Source organism: Mus caroli, unplaced genomic scaffold (genome assembly GCF_978045245.1).
Source record: "Mus caroli unplaced genomic scaffold, Mus_caroli_1 scaffold_9, whole genome shotgun sequence".
Taxonomy (NCBI): Eukaryota; Metazoa; Chordata; class Mammalia; order Rodentia; family Muridae; genus Mus; species Mus caroli.
In genome coordinates, this window is record NW_028227264.1 from 60,625,049 (window position 1) to 60,646,899 (window position 21,851).

General features: G+C 45.6%; 1 protein-coding gene across 2 annotated transcripts; it reads right to left on the reverse strand.

Annotated features, from left to right (window-relative positions):
* Positions 1 to 624: 624 nt before the first annotated feature.
* On the reverse strand, positions 625 to 20,691 carry Supv3l1 (Suv3 like RNA helicase). Of its 2 annotated transcripts, XM_021174957.2 has the most exons (15): positions 20,368 to 20,691; positions 18,661 to 18,738; positions 18,025 to 18,132; positions 16,060 to 16,174; positions 14,240 to 14,408; positions 12,163 to 12,274; positions 10,068 to 10,145; positions 8,424 to 8,515; positions 6,646 to 6,826; positions 6,458 to 6,551; positions 5,390 to 5,609; positions 4,256 to 4,336; positions 3,518 to 3,694; positions 1,725 to 1,873; positions 625 to 1,081 (listed from the first exon to the last, which is right to left on the reverse strand). In XM_021174957.2, the coding sequence occupies exons 1-15, from the start codon at positions 20,636 to 20,638 to the stop codon at positions 667 to 669; spliced, it is 2,340 nt and encodes a 779-aa protein (XP_021030616.1). In that variant the 5' UTR covers positions 20,639 to 20,691; the 3' UTR covers positions 625 to 666. The 2 variants fall into 2 exon arrangements, with proteins under 2 accessions (XP_021030616.1, XP_085698966.1); XM_085842840.1 differs by lacking the exons at positions 16,060 to 16,174; positions 18,025 to 18,132; positions 18,661 to 18,738; positions 20,368 to 20,691 and having other exon boundaries at positions 14,224 to 14,332.
* Between the last annotated feature and the right edge of the window lie 1,160 nt (positions 20,692 to 21,851).

Genomic DNA, 21,851 nt, shown 5'->3' on the forward strand with positions numbered 1-21,851 from the left:
AGAAGCGTGGCTGTCCAACTCCTAAGCTCATGCTTACACTTCTTTTAACCACATTTTTAACCAGGGCAAATGGAGCCCACTGTGCGACAGACTGGCCTTCAGACATGGGTGACCTAACAGCGCCCCTTCCTGTGGTCTTGCTTCCCCTTGGTACCCCTTCCTAGAGCTGACTTTACTATCACCCATTTCAACATGGAAGCTCCCACTCTAGGCCATACACTGTGGCTACAGCAGTGCACTAGCGACAAGCGTCCTTGCTCCATTCAGCCGTCCTCCATCTTGTTTAGTGTGCATTTCCAGCTTCTAGAACAATCTCTGGTAGTGGGTGTAATAGACAGCAGTGTGTGCCAAAGAATTCCATCCGTGACATCGTCAACAGGCTAACAATTCCCCAGTCAACTGATGCTAGGCCATGCGGAACTTCAAACGGAGGTGTCTTGGGCTACTCTACAAAAGGCCATTACAAAAATGAGTAAAACCTCAAAGACACTCTATTTTAAAGGCTGTAATAAGTAATTTAAGTAGCTTTAGGAATTTACTTTTTTGTGCAATTAAAAAAAAACAAACAAACCAGATAGTGCAAGTTGGCCACAATCCTGCCTCAGGCAGAGAATACCGTGTGCATAAGGATTTAAAATTGATTTTTATTTGCAAAATTAAAAAAACCTAATCGGAGTCGGGGTCCTTCTTCTTTCTCCGTGTCCCCACTTTCTCTCTGCTGTGTTCTGGCTTCTGTGTCAGCCACTCCTTCTGGAGCTGCCTGAGCATGTCTGCAGTGAGGAGTCCTTGCTGCACCAGCCTAGAGGCAAGGGGCAGCTCCTTGTCACTGGGGCTGAGTGGCTCTGTGGCCTTATTCCCTGTAGTTTTGGTGCCACGTGTCCTTCTCGCTGGGCTTTTGGAGGCTCCTGACAACTGTGACTGGTCTCCTGATGGTAAGCTCTCCAGATTCAAAAGCTTGCGTGACTCAGAGATTTTAATCAGCTTGGTGATGTTGTGCACACCTTCTTGGATAATGACATCCAGTTCTTTCTGGAGACTTCGAACAAGGCTGGAGTCTGGAAACATATCAATAAATCGGTAGCTAGGAAAAGAAAAAAAGAGCATTAGAGCGACAGCCAAACCACCTCTACCAACCTACCCACATTCTGACTAGGTTCCTTTTCTACCAACAGTGCCTTTGTGCAGCCTTTCTCTCTGCCCCCGTGCCCGAGGCAATGTCCGCACCCCACCCGACAGGATTCTAATATACACCACTGCAGAGATTGCCTCTCAAACATTACTGCACAGGGTAGCAGGCTGGAAACCCTGTGAAAACTCGGGATCTGAGCTGGAGAGATGTTTCAGAAGATAAAGGTGACTGCGTCACAGACCTGCTGTCCTGAGTGAGAGCCACAGGGCCCACAGAAAACATGGATGTAAAGAACCAACTCCACAAAGTTGGCTTCCATTGAAACATAATGTACCCTGGCAGTCCCATCTACCCCCAGGACTGAGGACCACTCTTCCATTTAGCGGGGTTAACACCCTCATTAGGCTATCTTACAGACTCTAGAAGTCTTTTCAGGAATGAGTATAAGCAAAACTCAAGCACCTTTATGGAAAATATAATACAGACTATTCACTAAGTAAACTTTCTACCTTGACGGAGCAGAAGCCCACTCACACGACCTTTCATTTGCCCTGAGTTAGAAAATTGTGAGCATAGAAAGGAAAAGGGTTGGTACCTTAGCCACAGGTAAAGATCAAAGACGTCATGGACTGCTTCAAGATCCATGAGGTCTTTAATATTCTTAGGCGGAAGCAGAGGCCACTTGATGTACCGGCGTAGCCATGCAAAGGTCAGGGGCTCATTCCTGCTGTACTGCCTGGCAAACTAAGAGGAAGAAGAAAGTTTGGTAAAATAAATAGAATCTCTTAGGTCTGTAATTAGGAAGAAAAAGGAAGTGTAACTTGTAAGCTGTGGTTGTTTCAAAAGACAGGCTGGTTTCATTGCTACTTAACGCTTTCCTACTATTTGAAAAGACATTTAATAGGAGGCTAGAGAGATGGCTCAGTGGTTAAAAACACTGGCTGCTCTTCCAGAGGTTCTGAGTTCAATTCCCAGCAACCACATGGTTGCTCAAAACCATCTGTGATGGGATCTGAGACCCTCTTCTGGTGTGTCTGAAGACAGCTACAGTGCACTCAAATACATAAAATAAATAAATAATTCCTTTAAAAAATTTAATACTTTATAAGGATTTATTTAGATGAGACAAGGTCTTATATAGGCCAACCTGGCCTCAAAATTGCTGTCTAAACAACAGAGGCGTTGAATTCCTGACTCTCTTGCTTCTGCCTTCTGAGCGCTGGGGTTATGGGAGTTTGTCACCATGTTGAGCTTAAAATGTTTGTTTAAAATTAAACTGGGGGCATCAATACTGACAAAGGCATTTGCTGTTAAGTCTGATGACCTGAGAATCCAACTGATTTCTCAAAACCACTGTCCCAAGTGGTACGAGAGGCCATCAGCAAGACTGAGCTCCTTACAGTTCAGGAGGGATGAGATGCCAGAATAAGACATTCTCTAGATTTCACGTTCAAGGCTGTCATCCTCCCTCCTGGCAGAAGCTCCTGCTTCATTTTTGCCTGGGGAATGGCATAAACAGGACCAGGGCCACAGGAACCAGCTGCAGTCATGTGAGCATGCAATAGCTGAAGACTGCCCCCCACCCCACACCCTTATCGTGGCTCTCCCACTAATAACATACTTGCAGAGAAATACCTAAACACAGACCTCTAGGGCACAACGTTAAGGGGAAAGGAAGATAGTTGCAGAATAATTCATTTCACATTTATACAAAAACATCCACAAAACAAAACTGAATTCCTACAGGTTCATGAATGCAGGCAGATGCCATGTGAAACAAACTCTAACAGGTGGGGATGGCAGACTATAATTAACCTATCTGCAATGCGTTAATTTGGCACAAGTATTGTGTATTATTTATACAATTTTACAATAACTTAGAAGGTAAATTCAGTAATGATTTAGTTCAAGTAGAGTTGATACACAGAATGCTAAGGCCTGTGGTAGAAATGGCAAGTCCAGAGAGGAAGCCTGAGTTTAGCGGCATGAAGCGAGCAGCCCAGCATGGAGCTCCAGGCATGAGAGGCCCCCGTACAGTTCAGCTCTGCTGCCCTTGCTCCTAGAATCCCATGCTTTCCACAAATCACACCACAACACAGCAAATGGCTGAGAAGGAAAAGAGGTGCAGCCCTTACATTAAGGACTGAGGACTGTACCACCAAGCCCTAATCCCCCTCCAAGTGCTTATTTAACTGCCTGTCTCAGCTTACAATGATGACACCACCCAGGCCCAAATACAAGGCAAGGTTTTCCTTCAAAAATTACGAAGCCAGTTTATGCTTAAGTTTTCACAAAGTATCTGGTATTTAGGGTACTCTTCCAAGCATAGTTTGGAGAAAAGTAGATCAATCTGGAACAGCTCAAAGTAGCATGGAGCTAAAGACATACCTGTAACAACGACGAGCAGACAAAAGGCTGCTTCTTATTGATGGGGGCTGTGCAGAACACATACCTCACCCGGAGACTTAGTGGGATATGCTGGATCAGCTCTGCAGAGAACTTAAAATCATCCATATTGCAGACAAAGTACTGCCCATCAACTTGTGCAAAGTCTACAAAAATATCCTGGGGGTGAAATAGAATGAAGTCATTGGAAGGCCTGGAGTAAATATCCTAGTGGGCAGGAATAAAGAACTCAAGTCCGCAGGGCATGGTGGCACACGCCTTTAATCCCAGAGGCAGGTGGATTTCTGAGTTTGAGGTTAGCCTGGTCTACAAAGTGAGTTCCAGGACAGCCAGGGTTACACAGAGAAACCCTGTCTCGAAAAACCAGAGGACACCTCTCTAATCCCAGCGGACCTACCTCAGGAGAGGCATGCTTCATGTACTGCGCCCCAAAGCTAAGGCATCTCTCCACCCTCTTCCTAACCTCAACTTCTTTTTTGACACAGAGGCTCACTACGCCCCTGGGCTAGCCTCCAATTCTAGGGCCTCCAGCCTCATCATCCTGAGAGCTGGGCTTACAGGTGTGCACTGACACACCCAGCACGCCCAGATGTTGGCAGTTTTCACCAGCGATATACATTTCCTGAGTGGCAAATGCACAAAGGCAGACACCTGTCCACACAGGGAGCCAGTACTGACGAGGCATGTCAAGAAGAAGGAAGGGAAAGAGCTTCCACTTACAATGAGATTGGACAGCGTTGTCTCCGGGAGGTGGTAGGCAAACATCTCAATCTGCTCGGCAGTCGGGTGGAGACCGGCGGCCTGCGGAAGAAAGGACACCACAGTTGTGAGCTAGCTCAGTTTTCCTCTTTGGTTATTTCAAAAAGATTTTCTTCTTTCCAAACATATCCTACACTAGGCTAAGTTCTTACCAAACAAGTCCCATGCCAAGAATTTCAGTAATATAGAGAAAGATACACGACCATTTTAACCACCTACTGGAATCAGAAAAGCTGATAGGATTATTTAATGAAGTAAATCATGTAGCTCTTTGATACTTTTTAGTCAGACTTCTAGAGTATATTATGATCCAACAAAATACCAAAAATGAAATAATTTTCCAATTATAATTCTCTCCACTGAATAAGAATGGACAAGGAAATCCCAATTACTTCTAAATGGGTGAGAGAACCCGAGAAGGCATCTTCTCTGGAGATCAGCCGGCTTTCTACACTGCAGTATTAAGCAATGCCCACAGCTAAGTACACGAAGGGGAGAGAGACACATGAAATAAGCCACAAATGAAATAAGTAGATTTCTAGAAACTTAAAATTCTTAAAGTTAGCTTGCTTTAAAATGATTCAATAGCCACCTATTTAAGTCAGTCCTTGCTTGCGACTGTACAACCCAGTGCCAAGCTTCTTCTCTATCAAGCTTCTGTACGTTTCCACTTTCCTGACATGACTCTCTGCACTCACAGCAAGGAAAACAGGCCAACTAAACCTGTTGAACCTGGGTCTTGCACTGTACACAATTCTCTATGAGGTATCGCTGACTCTCTAAAACAACAGAGAAAAGCCTATCTAGTTACTTTTAATTTAGGTAGGTGGATGGGGGTTGAGCAGGGACAGAGGGTCCGTGAAGCTGGAGTTACAGATGCTTATGAGCTGCTGGCATGGCTGCTGGGAAGCAATCTCAGGCGCTCTCAACTCCAGAGGCATCTCTCTGGCCCAAGGAGAGCTTTCATGTCATGGTTTCCCCAGCTCAAGCAGGCCTCTGTTTCCAAGCACTTGAGGCAAGTGGCTAGGCTAGTGACTATCCTGCACACATCAGCAGCAGCAGCTGCCGCCACCCTGATGACATGCTAAGCCTTACCTGTATAGGATCCACAGGTCTACTCAAAATGTCCTTCAATAAAGCCAAGTCGTCTCGGTGCATTGTGGTAACCTGCCCCTCTTTAAAGTGTGAGCTGAATCTGCCAGCTCTGCCTGCAATCTGCAGGGCTTGGGAGGTGGTGATGGGCTCCAGCTCCTTCTCTCCCTTTTCATTGATGCTGGGCTTTATAAGGGAGTAAAAAATAATTCTCCTTATGCTCCTGAAACAGAAATAAAAGTGACCCCACAGACTATACACAGCCCCCGTCACTTGGGTCATCAGTCATCACAGACGTGCTCAGCCCAACTCTTATTTAGGATGTCATCTAATCTTGCAATTATTCAAAAAACAGGAGGAAATGGGGCTGGAGAGATGGCTCAGCAGTCGGGAGCATGGCTGCTCCTCCAGGAGACCTGAGTTCTATTCCCAGCATCCACATGGTGGCTCACGACCACTTGCCACTCAAGTCCTGGGGGATATGACACCTCTCTAACAGCACCAAGCACACAAGTGTACATCAGGCAAATACCCCTCCCCCCCCACACACACACAGATCTGACCCCCTCACGACTGCACACATGTGGTGCGTGTACGTAACATGTAGGTAAACTACTCAGAATGTAAAAACAATTTAATCCTTTAAAAAGATCAAAAAAATTAAGAAGACAGACAGAGTGATGGCCAAGGGCTCAGTCAGCATGGGCTCCATACTGAGCTTAAGACAGGGCAGCCTGGGCAGCCTGGACAGCCTGGACCACACAAACAAAGGTTTTTGAGAACTTAATCTGGCCACTTTCACTACTTAGATATAGTGAGTGCCAGCAGGAGGCGCTTGCGTACCTGATGACTAAGAAACCCAAAACAAAGCAAAGGCAACTGGTCTGCCCTGGGAGAGGGGGCACTCCAAACCCCAGGACCGTGATATTCTCTTTTGTTTCCCAAGGTGTGTAAGAAGATAAAGCTCAAATCTACATCATTATCTCTATCCTAACCAACTAGAAAACTAAAACCACCACCACCACCACCCCTGCCATCCAACCCACTGCTTATCACAAACAAATTACTTACAAATTAAGTCCCATGCCGATTGCATCTGTGGCTACCAGGATCTTGCATGGATCGTTGGGGTCATTAAACTTTCTGGCTTGAGCAAGTTTGGTCCCTGGAAGGAATAGTTCACATCAATTCCATTTTTTTCTGTGCTCTCTCTATATCTCAGCCTAAATGGCAAAGGTGAGATGTCAGTCAGTGATTACCAGGTGGCAAGCTGCCATATATCACCGCGGATTCCAGTCCCCGAATTTCAATCTGTCGGCTCACAGAATAAATGTCATTCTTGCTAAAGCAGACAATGCAGTCCCCAGGCTGAAGGTTGTCCAAAGACTCCAGCGCATGATCCAGCACAGAAATGGGGGTAAGCCTCTCATACTTCTGAACCTGCAATAAAGACATGCGTGGAAAAGTAGCCCCAAGTCAGTGCCAGGGGACTGCAAGGCAGGCAGTCCTGAAACCTCCATTCAGATGCTGTGCTACCGCCAACTCTTGGCACTCCTGAATTACTATTACTGTGTGACATCCTTAAAGAACTTTAATGTACACTAATTTTCAGGACAAAGTGGCAGCTTCAAAAAGATTACTGATATTTTCATTTTATGGCAGAGTCAAATAGTCCAATAAAGACGAGGCCAGAGGCTCATCTTTTCAGCCTTCTGTGGTCGGCTGCAGACAGGGCCCAAAGCAGCAAGCAAAGTTCAAGATTTGAATCTGGAATTCCTCCCACTGCATTCCATTCAATCTTCCTCAAAGTGGAGCACGCGTCTGTTGTAATAGGTCACCGTAAGGCCTCTCTTCACGTCTGTAAATGCTACTCTTCACTGTCAGGCAGCCTGGATTTGGAATCACCACAGAAACACATCTCTGCATGTGCCTTATGAGATTCTTCCCTAAAGGGTGAGACAGCAGGAGAGACCCACCTGAACTGTGGGTAAGACCATCCATCCCGTGGCTGGGGTCAGAGAGGAGAAAAAGCAACGCTGGCCAAGCACCAGCACCAGCTGCTCTGTCTCTAACCCTGAAAATGCGAGCCAAGAGAAGCCCGCTCTTCCTTCCTTTCCTACCTTCATGCCTTCCTTCCCTCCACAAGCTACTTCATCTACCTTGCAATAGCAATGAGAAAAGCAACGTACAATTTTACTACCTTAAGGAATTCTGGGAAGGCAAAATAAGGACAGTTTTTAGAAGAAACCAGTTCTTTAACTGTAACTTCATACATGCAAAAGGGTTGTAAACTAGATCTGACAATTGATAAATTCCAAAAGCTCCAACACAAGATAAACAAGACTTAGACCACTACAAACCCAGGCTGAGCTGCAGACTCTGTAACAGTCTGACTTCTGAGTTCTAATGACACCTACTCAGGAGCTACGGATGCAGCTCAGTGGTAGACAGAGCATGCTTACGGCCCTTAGCTCCATTCCCAGCACCACAAATAAGTAAGTACACAAAAGGGTTTCAAGAAGACAAAAGCTTGAAAACTGAGTCCAACAGTGCATGCCCATAATCCCAGCACTCAGGAGGTGACGGCAGGAGACTGCCATGAATTTGAGGACAGCCTGAGGTACACAGTGAGGCCATATCTCAAAAACAAAAATACAATCAAACAGCCTCACCCTCCAAAACAAACAAACAAACAAACAAACAAACAAACAAACAAGGAATCTAAGATATCTTGTGAGAATGAACTATCTCCCACATGAAGCTCAAATACACACACGCGCGCGCGCGCGCGCGCGCGCGCGCGAGCCAGGCAGCTATAAGAAAATAAAGATTTCCTTTTTTCAATCTGTCTTAAAAAATAAAACTACTCTTTTAGACAGCATGCAATCAGGGGTCTCCTTCTGCCAGCTGCATACACATGCGTACTTTGTTCATTGTGTACTAAGTTCTGACTGGGCCAGGCTAGAGCTTACGAGTCGGCACACAGGTACAATCGGCTCTGTGGCACAGCCCCAGAGAAGGAAGGGACATGTCTTACCTCTACTTCCTCCCCAGTGGTGTACAGGAGCTCAGAGACCAGGTCAATAGCAGCAGACTCTCCACATAAATGGACTTCCTCAGCACAGAGTCCTGTAGATGCACAGAGGGTTTACATTGTCTGTCCCCTTCCTCAGCACTGTAACTGTCCAGTGTTTTCAGGCTCTCTGACTCAAGCCTAATTTGGGTAAAGATGGAGCCTAGCTCTACAAATTTACAAGCCCATAACATGCTCTGAACACAGCTGACACCACTGCAGAGTGAGGCCAAGAAGGACAGGATGCTGGCACCATGATGCTTAGTGATGGGTGTCAGTCATAAGCCTGTGTTCTTCAAATCAAAAATCTACAGAAGCCGTGGTGCTACAAGCAGTAGTGTTGGGCTAACAAGCAAAGAGGCTCCAAGCTCCTTAGTCAGAGCAGATCCACTTTCACATACTGTCTGACAGGCAAACTCTGGGCTCAGCCATTTGTTTTTTATCTGGAAACACCTGCCCTACTACAGCATGCTGAATCAAAACTCATTCCAAGCTAGCTGTGGTGGAACTGACCTATAACCCTAACACTTTAGAGGCTGGGGCAGGGGGAACCAGAGGTCAAAGTCAGCCTGAGCTACATAGTGAATCCCTGCTTGAGGGCAGGGGGAAGAAGCAAGAAAGGAGTCGAGGAAAGGAAAAGAAGAAAAAAAAATCACTTCAAAAATCAGGCATTATACATTCACTCATGCCTGGGAACTTCAAGAATTCCTATTCTTGGACCCCACAAACAATCAAATCAATTAAAAATAAACCAAAAGTGAAAAGCTACATCCACCAGTAAGTCTACTACTACGCTGTTGGTAACCGGGAGAATGTTTCAGCCCATGAAACAAACTGCTGTAGTGCTTCTCAGTGGACAATACCCACAAGGACTCGTCTACAGAATGGAACAATACCTATGACAACACAACTGCAAAGAAGCCAGAGTTCTAAGTCCTTCAAACACCACATGCACAAAAAAGCTGCCATGAACCATATCAGACACTAGCAGTGACTGTAACTATGGCTAGACACACCTTCTTTCCATTTTCCTTTTGAGGCGGAATCTTAAGGTAGCCTAGGTTGGCTCTGAACTAGCTGTGGAGTCCATGATAATCCTCCCAACTCCTGATGGCCCTGCTTCCTCCTCCCCAGTGCTGGGACAAGACCTGGAATATTCACTCCACCACACCCTGCTTATAGGATTCTGGGAATCAGACCCAGAGCGTCATGCATGGACTGCTGGAAAGTACTCTACCAATGAGTATGTCCCCAGCCCCAAACTTTTATTTTTACTTATTTATTTTTTGGTGCTAAGGATTAAGCCAGGGCCCTCCCATTATAGGAGAGTGCTCTACCATTGGTTACATCCTCAGAGATTCAAATATTTCTACTTTAGGCATTTGGTTATTTTAACTTTATAACACACAAATGGAGAGCTTTTCTACCATTGGTTACATCCTCAGAGATTCAAACATTTCTATTTTAGGCATTTGGTTATGTTAACTTTATAACACACAAATGGAGAACTTTTCATTATTAAAACAACATAAGCTTATACTTGTGACTTTTCAGTGAACTTTCCTGAAGAAGAGAGGCAGCAGCTGACTGAAGCAGTAGACCACTCACCTAGCAGTGCTCTGGTCCAAGCCCATCCTCTGGCTGGGTCTCGTATCATCTGGATTTCATCTATGACTGCCACTTCATCTTAGAACAAAAAGAGTGTCCATGAGCAAAAGTCTCTTTTAAACTCCAACACCAACTCCCTGTCTCCAGCATCACTACCAGGTCTCACTAGGTGTGTCTTTTCTAACAGGCTTGCTCTAAGGCGTTTGCTCTAAGTAGTAACCATAAGGTAACATGGTTAGAGGTATTGGGGTTGAGTTTATTGACAGGAAAGTAAAATGAGGCCCAGACAAGTAGGGATGAGACTCAAATCCCACCACCACACTCCACACTCCGAGCAGTCTCCTCCAGCGTATCTCTGTAACCTCACACACCCTGCTGACTCCGACTACTAGGAACAACTTATCACTCTCAGCTTGATAGGTACCAGAGGGTGCTTTTGGAGGACCTACAATTGATGGCCTCTTCTGAACTCTAAGGACACATGCATGAGCACACGCGCGCACACACACACACTTTAAAATAAATCTTAGTCCTAAGTGGTAGTGTGCTTCTTGGATCCTGACAGTAGCCAGGCAGAGGCAGGCAGATCTCTATGAGGCCGACAGCAGACTGGTCCATATAGCAAGTGCCAGGCCAACCAAGGTTACATAATCTCAAAACCATGCTCAGAAGCAGCAAGCACAGAGGACGGAAGGACTCCTCAGGCCGGCTCTGCTCATGCCCAGCCCATCACATGGGAGCAAAGCAACCCCTCAGCCTGTTTTCTAAGGCCCCAACACTCCTGTGTTACACCATTTCCGCAAGTCATATTTTCAATTCCATCTTCAAGGAACTGAGAACATTAAAAAAAGCTAATTTATATTCGGAAACCAGATTAAAAATTACTCATCATGTTAAGACAAATAGGCTAAAAAGCAGGAAGCAGAGACTTTTGACTTTAGTGTGCCATTTGCACTGTAATGCTATATGACTTTTAAAACACACTGAAAAACTTAAAACTATCTATTTGAAGAGTTGATTTTAAAAACAAAAGCAAGCTGTTAGTAAAACCATATGATCTTTACTATATTTAATATATTTATATTCATACCCTACATATAAATAACAAAGTCTGAATACTAGCACAGAAAGTTAAGAAAATATATACCACAGGATTAATTAAAAATCATTGTTTGGGCTGGGCGGTGGTGGCGCCTTTAATCCCAGCACTTGGGAGGCAGAGGCAGGCAGATTTCTGACCAGCCTGGTCTACAAAGTGAGTTCCAGGACAGCCAGGGCTACACAGAGAAACCGGTCTCGGGGGAAAAAAAAAATCATTGTTTGGGGACAGGTGGGATGGGAAAATTATATATATTTATTTTCTTTGTTTACTTACACTTCAGTAGTTCCATAAATGAAGCCAGAAGTTGATTAATGCACTATATATAATATAGACCTTTGTTTCCAGCACTGAGGACTGAACGCAGGGCTTTGCACTTACAAGGCAAGCGCTCTACCACTAAGCTACGTTCCCAACCCATGACAGAATGTAAACAACCCAAATATTCCTTAATAGGGGAATGAAGAATTTTTGTCATAAAAAAGATTACGTAGCCAGGCGTGGTGGCACACGCCTTTAATCCCAGCACTCGGGAGGCAGAGTCAGGCGGATTTCTGAGTTCGAGGCCAGCCTGGTCTACAGAGTAAGTTCCAGGACAGCCAGGGCTACACAGAGAAACCCTGTCTTGAAAAACCAAAAAAAAAAAAAAAAAAGAAACAGTTTATATGGATAAACCTATATGTTTAATATATATATATCTTAATAAATAGACTATGTCTGACTTTTATTTTTTGGAAGACAAAGTCTCACTATGTAGCCCAGCTGTCCTGGAATTCAGAGATCCACCTGCCTCTGCTCAACGATAGGATTAAAGCACTGGGATTCTGTTTCATCGAAGACAAAGGAAAACAAGCACAGCAAGGTTTGCTGGAAAGGGTTAAGTATTTAGTCTCCAATTTTCTCCTAGATTTTTCACTTTTCACCATAAAGTCCTATATCTTAAGCTTAACCATACTGAAACCCCCAATCCTAGTTTTCTGAACAGCAGATACGTACAAGGAGTTGCAACACTGCACATCTCCACAGTGCAAGAGACATGAGTGGCTTGTTTCCCCTCAGGCTCCACTGTCAGCCGCTCTTCACCTGTCACCAAGTCACACGGCACACCCTGGAATGATAAAAAGAAACCCAGTCTTATCTCTGACTTAAAAATGGTAACAAAAAGCCAAGGACTGAAAAGGATTCATTCCATTACTATCAAACTTATTCAAGTAACCGAATCAACGACTCCCAATGTTTTTACTTCCACACTCCTCACACACAGCTACTTTGTTGTACACGTTAGATAAATCTGAAGAAATGTTCAATCAGAACCTTCAGCAGAGAGAGAAACTGTAGTGGTTCCTCTGTATCTTGAGCAGAGTCTCATGTAGCCCAGGCTGACCTGAAACTAACTATATAACTAATGATGATTTGAACTCCTGATCGTCCAATTCCAAAGTTCTGGGATTATAGACATGCACCACATGGCCCAGCCAACAGCTCTGGCTCTGGATTTGGTCCGTTTCCTTTGCAGTGGTGAGTAGTGAACCCAGGGCTTTGCTTAAGCCAGGCAGGTGCTCTATCACTGAGCTTTCAATTTCTCTCTGCATACTTCAGCACTAATGGCGTTAGTTAATCCAGTGGACATGAACTGTTGCCATACTCAAGAACACTATGAGTGGAGCCTGAGACTAAAAGGACCCTGGTCTAACCCCGCCCCCCCCAGAAGAAGCAACATCTGCGGTATGGTATACTGGGGTACTCAGTCAGGAATGCAAGGCTTTCCAGAACGAAGGCTGTTTTGTGCTCAATCTGAGAAAGTCTAGTCCACAAGTAACCTACAGTATTTAAAAAATAAAAAGGTTACAGGAGACAAAGACTGACTGAGGAATTCTGAGATTAGCATAAACTAGAAAATGGTCACAGCATGTGGGAACTTAGACGAGCTCCTAGGAGGGAGGAGGTTACTTGACAAGCGACACACGCACAAACATTTTAAGGTATTTCATACTTTACATCTGTGTATGTGCACCACAGAGGCTGAAGAGGGTGCTAGGTCCCCTAGAGTGGGAGCCAGAGGCACTCTGTGAGCCACCCTACGCGGGTCCTCAGATAGCGAGTACTCTTAACCAGTGGAGTTGTTTCTCTGGCCCAACAAAACTTGAATTTGAATATGAATTAAGTAGTAAATAATAGTGGACTATCAACTAAATATTCTTTCAGATAAATATGCTATAGTTATGTTAACAAACTACAAAACAAAACAAAACACCAGGTCTTTGTTGTGAAGAAAAACATGCACAATGTATACATAAAGAATTATGTGGGAGCTGGGCAGTGGTGGCATACGCCTTTAATTCCAGCACTCAGGAGGCAGAGACAGGCGGATTTCTGAGTTCGAGGCCAGCCTGGTCTACAGAATGAGTTCCAGGACAGCCAGGGCTACACAGAGAAATCCTGTCTTGAAAAGCCAAAAACAAACAAAGAAAAAAAGAATTATGTGAGGCTGGAGAGATGGCTCAGTGGTTAAGAGCACTGACTGTTCTTCCAGAGGTTTTGAGTTCAATTCCCAGCAACCACATGGTGGCTCACAACCATCTGTAATGGGATCCGATGCCCTCTTCTGGTGTGTCTGAGGGCAGCTACAGTGTACTCATATACATAAAATAAGTAAATCTTAAAAAAAAAAAGACAGAAATGAAACGCATGAGCTTTTGACAGGCATCATATGATCTTCTGCAATTCTCTCTACAGAAAATATTCAGTATTACTTTATTTCATTCTCTGAACTAGGTCTTGTTTTCACCCCTGATAATCTTATTATTTTTTCTGAGACAGTAGCCCAGGCCTGCCTCCATGTTCCATGTGCTAGGATCCCAGGTCTTTTGTCACATTTCCTCTGAGCTAAGGATCCAGCAGGCATGTCAGTGCCATCACCTCTCTCTCACACCTGCCAGCTCTCCGGCGCACAGAAACGGGCATTTCTGCCAACAGTGAGGGACTGTGCATTCCTTCCCCACAGTGTGTGTGCCTTCACCCCAAGAGAGAGAAGTCACTGGGGAAATGAGTGAATACCCTGTAGAGTACTGACAGCAGCATTGCTCTTCTCAAAGATCTCGTGCGCCAGCAGTTTTAGAGGACCGCAGTACACGCCGGAGGTCGCTGACAGGTATCTCTGGATGGCATGGTAAGTCTTCCCACTGTTGGTAGGGCCTGAGTGGAATATTATCTTCCGCTGTCTGGCTCTGGCTTCTGGGTACCTAAAATATGAGCAGATAAAGTGCTTAATTCTATTAGCCCCATAATCCATTCTAGCAGACAGTGTTTGAAAAACTCAATGAAGGCTGTATAACCCACCTTAAAATAACAAGCCTTCCAAGAGCAGCATTTACTGGAGGACAGGAACCTCAAATGCAAGTAAATGTTTTGGATATCTCCCGTGTTACCGGATTTAAGCTGCCCTGGTCCCACAGCTATGTTTCCATCACTCCCACAACTCGGAACCCAAAGGCCCCAAAGCAAATACCCCCAGGCTTTGTAATGTCAGTATCAATAAATAAATACAGCCACCGAACCTCTGCTTCTGGCCACTCTCGGGCTGACTGGTGAGATGTACCCTATCACCATATGTAAACTCAAAACTGGGCAAAATATTGCAGCAACTGTTTGGGAAAAAAACAACAGGCAGTGAGGACTAACTCCCGCAGGAAGGGAGCACTGGAGATGGTCCTTATTGCATCCCACAGGACACAGGGAGGAGGCAACTGAGCCAAGAGCAACCGCTGCCCTAACAGGCAGCAGGTCAGCTGTAGAGCTGCCATCAGTAGCTAAATTTAACTTTCTTTTCAATGCCCTGCATTGGCCTCTAACTTGCTAGATAGTCAAGAATGACTCTTTTTTTTTTTCTTCTTCTTTAGTTTGTTGCTGTTGTTGTTGTTGTTTTGTTTTTTGAGACATGGTCTCTCTGTGTAGCCCTGGCTGTCTTGGAACTCTCTATGTAGACCAGGCTGGCCTTGAACTCATAGAAATCCTCCTGCCTCTGCCTCCTGAGTTCAGGGACTAAAGGTGTGTGCCTCCACAAACAGCACCTTTGAATTCTTTTTTTTTTTTTTTTTTTTTGGTTTTTCGAGACAGGGTTTCTCTGTGTAGCCCTAGCTGTCCTCGAACTCAGAAATTCACCTGCCTCTGCCTCCCGAGTGCTGGGATTAAAGGTGTGCGACACCATGCCCGGCACCTTTGAATTCTTAACCATCCATCTGGCTCTACATCCCATATGCTGAGATCACAGGCACGTGCCACCATGCCTGTGGTGTCATGCTATATTAGGGATCAAGTTCCTGTTAGAAACTGCTCTATCAACTGAGCACAATCTCCAATCTGGATTGAAGCAGCTGGAACTTAAATGGCCAAATGTGAAAGAGCAGAGAAGATGAAGAAAGTGGAGTCCTCAAGTCACCATGTGTGGTGTGTCGGGGCGTTTTGGCTAAGGGTTGGGCTAGACCTACATAAGGTTAGAAATGGTAAGGTCTAGAAAACAGCTCATAGTATTTGGGCAGAGTATGTCAAAGGTGCCACAGTGCTACGAGACCGTGCAGCTCTAGCCACGGGGAAAGAACGATTGACATCCAGGCAGTCAGCTAATGTATCAGAACTACAACTTAGGACAACCTTGAAAAAGAGCTCCATCAGAAATCCACCCCATGGAAACCTCAGCCCACGCTCCAACAGGAGGAAAGGAACACACACACACCAGTAACATGTCTGAGAGAACCAATTCCTCGGTTATTTTGTTTTTGTCTTTGGGGAAAACAAAATTTCAACTCTATGATTTGTTATCTAGTATAAAATAAAAGCATCAACATTAGTTTCCCCAAATTAGGAAACTCGGAGTCAGTAAATAAAAGAACTAACCAGTTGGGTGGTATCCTCAAGTCACTGATTTTACGTAGATCATCCTTGCATTCCAATACAGGAAATATTTGTTTGGCATGTCTCAAGAAAAATGGAAATAAATCGTCCACATGAGCTGTAAAGTAACATCGCACATTAGCACGCTCACTCTGTAAGATACTCATAACTAAACCTCAAACTTGCAGTCCTGCCAGCGTAGAACCCACTGTACCATGGAAACCATTTCTTCTGAGTGGGTACTGCCAGGACTGTAGAGCAAGAGGCCCCCTCCTTTCCCCTTCCCTAGGACCCTACACTCTATTCCTTCCTTCCCCAAACCTCCCAGGTCTGGCAAAACAAAACACTAGCTGCCACCCATCAGGCTCTGAGCTCTTCAGTGTGAACATGCAAAGGTTAGCACAGCAGGAGATAAACACACACAGCCTGGACATTAGAGGGACAAGAACTTCTTTTTGTGAAATGTTTTGGACAGTGTTGCTGTTGTGGCTGGAACGCAGGAATTTGTACCGACTAAGCCCAGGGTCAAACCCTGAGCTACCCCACTCCAACTCAGTAACTTTCTTTCTTTTTTTTTTTTAATTTCAAAGACCACAGAGAAGCAACTAAGATTTCTGCACACCTGCAGTGGCTCTGAGAGAAGAGTGGCATAAGTCTCACTTGGCTGTTTATCAGGTTCTCCTTCAGTGTCTGTTACAAGCTAAAGATCTAAGTGTCAAACGCACTTAACACTATAATTAAGGTACCAAGACACCCATGGAAACCAAACAATAAGCTTCCTACTTTGTTTCTGTTTTGAGACACGGCCACTTTATAACCCAGGCTGGCCTGGAACTCAAAGAAATCCTGCCTCAACCTCCAAAGGGATGGGACTAAGTGGGCCACCATGCCTACTGCTTTGTTTTTCTTTCAGGACAGAACTTTTACAAAGGAGAGAGAATCCAATAGAAGAAACAGATGAAAGGTGCTGTGTGCTAATTCTATTCCATTCATGCTGCTCTTTATGCTAACAGAGCAGAGGATGATGGATCAAAGACAGCCTATGTCGGACTTACTAACTGATGAAGGGATTTGATGGAAAGGCACAGTGACTTAGTTATAGAGTACAATGCCAGGACCTATCCTAAAACAAGGAAGCTCTGCTAGCTACAGAAATAAATGAGAAGTAACAAAAAGCACACCCACTAATATTCCTAAAATTCTTAGGGCTTGAGAGGTGGCTCAGAGAACATGAATGTTCCCCGTGCAAGCATGAGGACCTGAGTTCAGATCCCAGCACATCCCTAAAAAGGTGGGTGAGGCTGCCAAGCACATCTTTAACCCCAGCTTTGGAAGGGGAAGGGGCAGGGAGACAGGAGGATTTTGGAGGCTTGCTGGCCACCAGACCAACTCCAGGGTTAATGAGAGTCAGTGGTGGAGCAGGACCCTGCTGTCTTCCTCTATTTCTGCATGTGCACCCAAAGGAACACACAGGCACACATAAAACACACACACACATACACACACACTCACACACACAATCATTTCTTTAAAAAAATCTTCACAGTGGGCTGGAGAGATGGTCCAGTGTTCAAGGTTGCTCTTCCAGAGAACCCAGGTTTGGTTCCCAGCACCCACAAGGCAACTTATGACCATCTGTAACTCAGGTTCCAGGGGGTCTGATTCCTTCCTCTGGCCTCTGCAGGCATTTCATGCATGTAGTGCAAACAGAACACCCATACACATAAAGTAAAAATAATTTTTTAAAAAATCCTCTCAGCAGGCCAATGACATGGCTCAGCAAGGGAAGGGAGTGTCATACAGTCCCTGAAACCTACAACTGGAAGGAGAACAGACTCCCTAAAGTTGTCCTCTGACCTCCAAATGAGTGTCACGGCATACACGCATACTCCTCTTCTCTTCTCCTCCACCTCTTCTTCCTTCTCCTCCCCTCAACTCTATGTTTTTAAAAGCTCTCTAAGCACTTGCCTGCGCTGAAGCAGATATCATTCAGGACAATGTGAATGTCCACGTCCAGAGAATGGGATTGCATAATGTAATTCCTGAAGCTTATGAAAGCTTGGTGGAAGAGACGAGCTGTGGAAAACACAAAACCAAAGCATACACGGCTTAGTATTTACTTAGCCCTCACTGTCGAAATATACAAATGCCGCAGCAAACCCCGGCCCCATCAGCGTTTTGGTAGCACAGCTGGCTTTTCACAAGCTGAGCTAAAACTGAAACTACACAGGACAGACACTAAGGCAGGCTGAACACACACTCCTGCACTGTGGAGTCTGACTGGCAAGCTGGGCTTGTGAGTCCCCCAGAAGACAAGGAGAGGGACTTTTCTTCAGACTATAATACACATAACAAAGTACAATGCAAAATGTGACAGTTCTATGAAGATGTTACTGGCAGAGACTTCCATGGAAACCAAGCTCCATTCTCAGCATCCGAATGGTGGCTCACAGGCATCTCTAGCTCCAATTCCAGGGCATCTAATACCCTCTGTCATGGGCACTGCACAAAAGTAGCTATGGACATACATGTAGGAAAAATACTCACACACATAAATTGATAAAAATTGTTCAAAATAACTCTCAAAAAAGTTGTCAGCCTTACCATCAAGTCCATAGTCAGCACTCAGCTTTTGAATTTCTTGCCTCTTATAAAACTTGTCTAAGATCTTCTTTACTTCATCTAAAAGAGAAATATAAAAGTTTTTTTTAAGATTTATTTTATGCATGAGTATACCACCATTGCTCTCTTTAGATACACCAGAAGAGGGCAGCAGACTCCATTACAGATGGTTGCGAGCCACCACGTGGTTGCTGGGAATTGAATTTAGGACCTCTGGAAGAGTAGTCAGTGCTCTTAACTTGTAAGCCATCTCTCCAGACCTTATAAAAGATTTTTTAACAATTGTTTACCAATTTAGACAAATCTACAACAAAAGGAATTTGAAGTCATAAATATAAAGGCTGGGGCCTCAGGAATGCTTTGAGAGTGTGAAGCTTTGGGCTACTGTGCAATGGAGTAAGAAAAATGACAAGAGTACACCAATGCATCATCACCGACAGACCACAGACACACAAGGAGAGAGCCAGTACCCCTACCCCCCACACACAGAGTCACCGTCAAACCTCCCCTTGTGCCCAAAGCTCCAAGTAACCATCGCTTCCAAGAAGAGGCAAGTCCTGCTATGAGAGGCAGATGTAATTCACTACTAAGAGCAGTGTTAGCCACGGTAGCCTGTGCAGTAATTAATGACAATCCCCAGTCTGAGAACAGCTCGAGCTTATCTTGAGGGAAAAAGTAGAGGGAAAGGAAGGGGAAGAGAAGGAGTACTAACTACCTTGTTAGTTAGTTGATTTCACAGTACTGGGAAATGACCCCACGGCACCGCACATGCTTGGCAAGGCATATATCCCAGGGCTATACCCTCAAGCACATTAAAAAAGAACACTCTGCAGCCGGGAGGTGCAGGTGGCCCAGACCTTTGATCCGGGGACTCGGCAGGCAGACGCAGGCCTATCTCTGAGTCTGAGACCAGCCTGGTCTACAGAGCACATTCCACACAGAGAAACCTTGTCTAATGTTTTATTTTGAAATAGGACCTCTCTTAAGTTTCCCCAGCCTGTTTTGAACTCATTTTGTAGCCCAGGCTGGCATTGAACTTGCTATCCTCTGCCTCAGACTCCCAACATGAGGCCTATATTTTAAAGTCACAATGTTGAAGAGCCAGGAAGGCCCTTCCTGGGCAGCTTGTGCCTAAAAGAACTGTGGTTTTCTTTCAGTCTCTAAGAATGTCATTTGGTAAAAAGAAACCTTTCACCCTCCCATTGTCAAGCTCACCCAAATCCAGGTAGGACAAAACTCACTTCAACCCAGTGATGCTAAGGTTTTTTTATTCGTCTCTGGAACCTGGGACGATACTACCTTTTGGCAAAGACAGTTTTATCAACTTTTATCTTGTATTTAAATTCAGGTCTGCCTCGTGGGAGAGTAAATTTATTGAGAAATCCGGATCTGAGACCCGTTGTCTTGACAACCGGACAGAATTTTAACATTGTTAGACATCCACATCAGGTCAATGGCAAGTCCTCACTGTTTAATCCCTCCATGAGGACTCTAGAAGCACAAGCGGCGCACCACTTAGGGACAAAACTCTTAACCTCCTCGACCGAAGAGAACGGTCAATGTCAACTACAGAAGGGATTAAATATGACTTAGGCTCGGGTGCTAAGGGTTCCAGAAAGGAACAGACATTGCACTATGCAGGCCCGGGCCGCAGACCCCGCCGCTCTGCCGGGAGGCTCCAGCACTCACTCTTGTCTAGAGGCCGAGTGAGCTCCGCGCCCACGTCGCCATCGGCGCTGGGACCCTGAGGCTTCACTGTCAGCGGCACGAACAAGGACGTGTTCGGGGCTTTGGAGCCACCAGAGGCAGAGGAGGAGGCGGCCAGGTAGGGAACGCGTCCTGAAGCCCCCGGGAACGACCCCACGAGAGCGCGAAGGGCGGAGCAAGGGGCCGCCCGGGGCCCAGCCCCGCGCCCCGCCGGGAGCCGAGCCCACAGCAGGGCACAACGAGGCAAGGACATTGAGGCCGCGGCTCGAATGGAGCCGGGGAAAATCCCGACCACTGGCGCCGCTCGGTGACGTAGCCCCGGCGCCCACGGAGCGAAAGGACCCAGAGAGACACCGGGCTGCCCCCGCTTGCGCCTGAAGGAAAAGGAGATGGAAGGGCTGGGAGCGCGCCTCTTCGTGGGAGCACGACCTCTGTACGTTACAGTGGCAGAAACGAGCTCCCATCCTCTCACTCTTTCTGCGGCAATTGGCAGCGTCTTTCTCGAAAGAAGGGAAAGTAATCAGGCATCTTAAGGGATGTTACAGATGCGCCGAGGGGAACCGTGCAAGCGTCATCATGTGACCAAACTGTCTAATTCAGTGAGCCAGTATCCTGCATCATGTGGCTTCAAACGGTAAAGTGCGTTTCCAAGAAGATTGGTGCATTAATATCCGTAGTTTCCTGATAGGATAACGTTGGAGGACGTAGCTTGACCTGCTACAGATCAAGACGGGTTGCAGAGAAATCTGGTTGTACGATAACTGGTGCTTACGAGGCACGTGTGTCAATACACGTGCTTCTCTCCTTGGTGCTAGGGCCAGGAGCAAGCTAGGCATGTGCTCCACCTTGAGCTGCAGAACTCAGTTAATGTGAGCAGTTTGTACTCTTTGCATCTCGAAAGTTATAACCACAAAGTATGCTCTGTGTATCTGGTTAAAGTTTGATCTTACTCCTATCTACTACAGCGCTCGGTCCCACCCGAGTTGCAAGGAAAGAGGTGCCTCTGTTCGTTCCGTCTGGGCGTGACCATTCAGTTCTTGGCTGGCCAAACACTAGGAGGGAAGCCATGTGTGGCGACATTCCCTCAGTCCTCTGCCGAGACTCCAACACCATCTGGTTTCTGATTTCAGGAGCCGTTCGATTTTTAGAAAATTGGACCCAGTAACAACTTCGTTTGTTCTGTGTCTGGTTTGTTCTTTAGCGTGGCCCTCGTTCCAACCCGCGCCATCGGTCAATCCTCTGTCTCTATCCCTTCTTGACAGTTTTTCTGGGTTCAGAAAATGAGCTGCAGGATATTGGCTTCGGAGTCAAAGCTCTAAAACCATCTGGTGCTGAGTCAATACCCTCAAAGTTCGGACTCTGAACTCGAATGGCCTTCCTTCTCTGATATTGGTCTTTCGATCTCAACTGCACTTATTCTATCCGCAGAGTCTGCAGTAATAATATGGGTAGGACTCCTTGAGAAC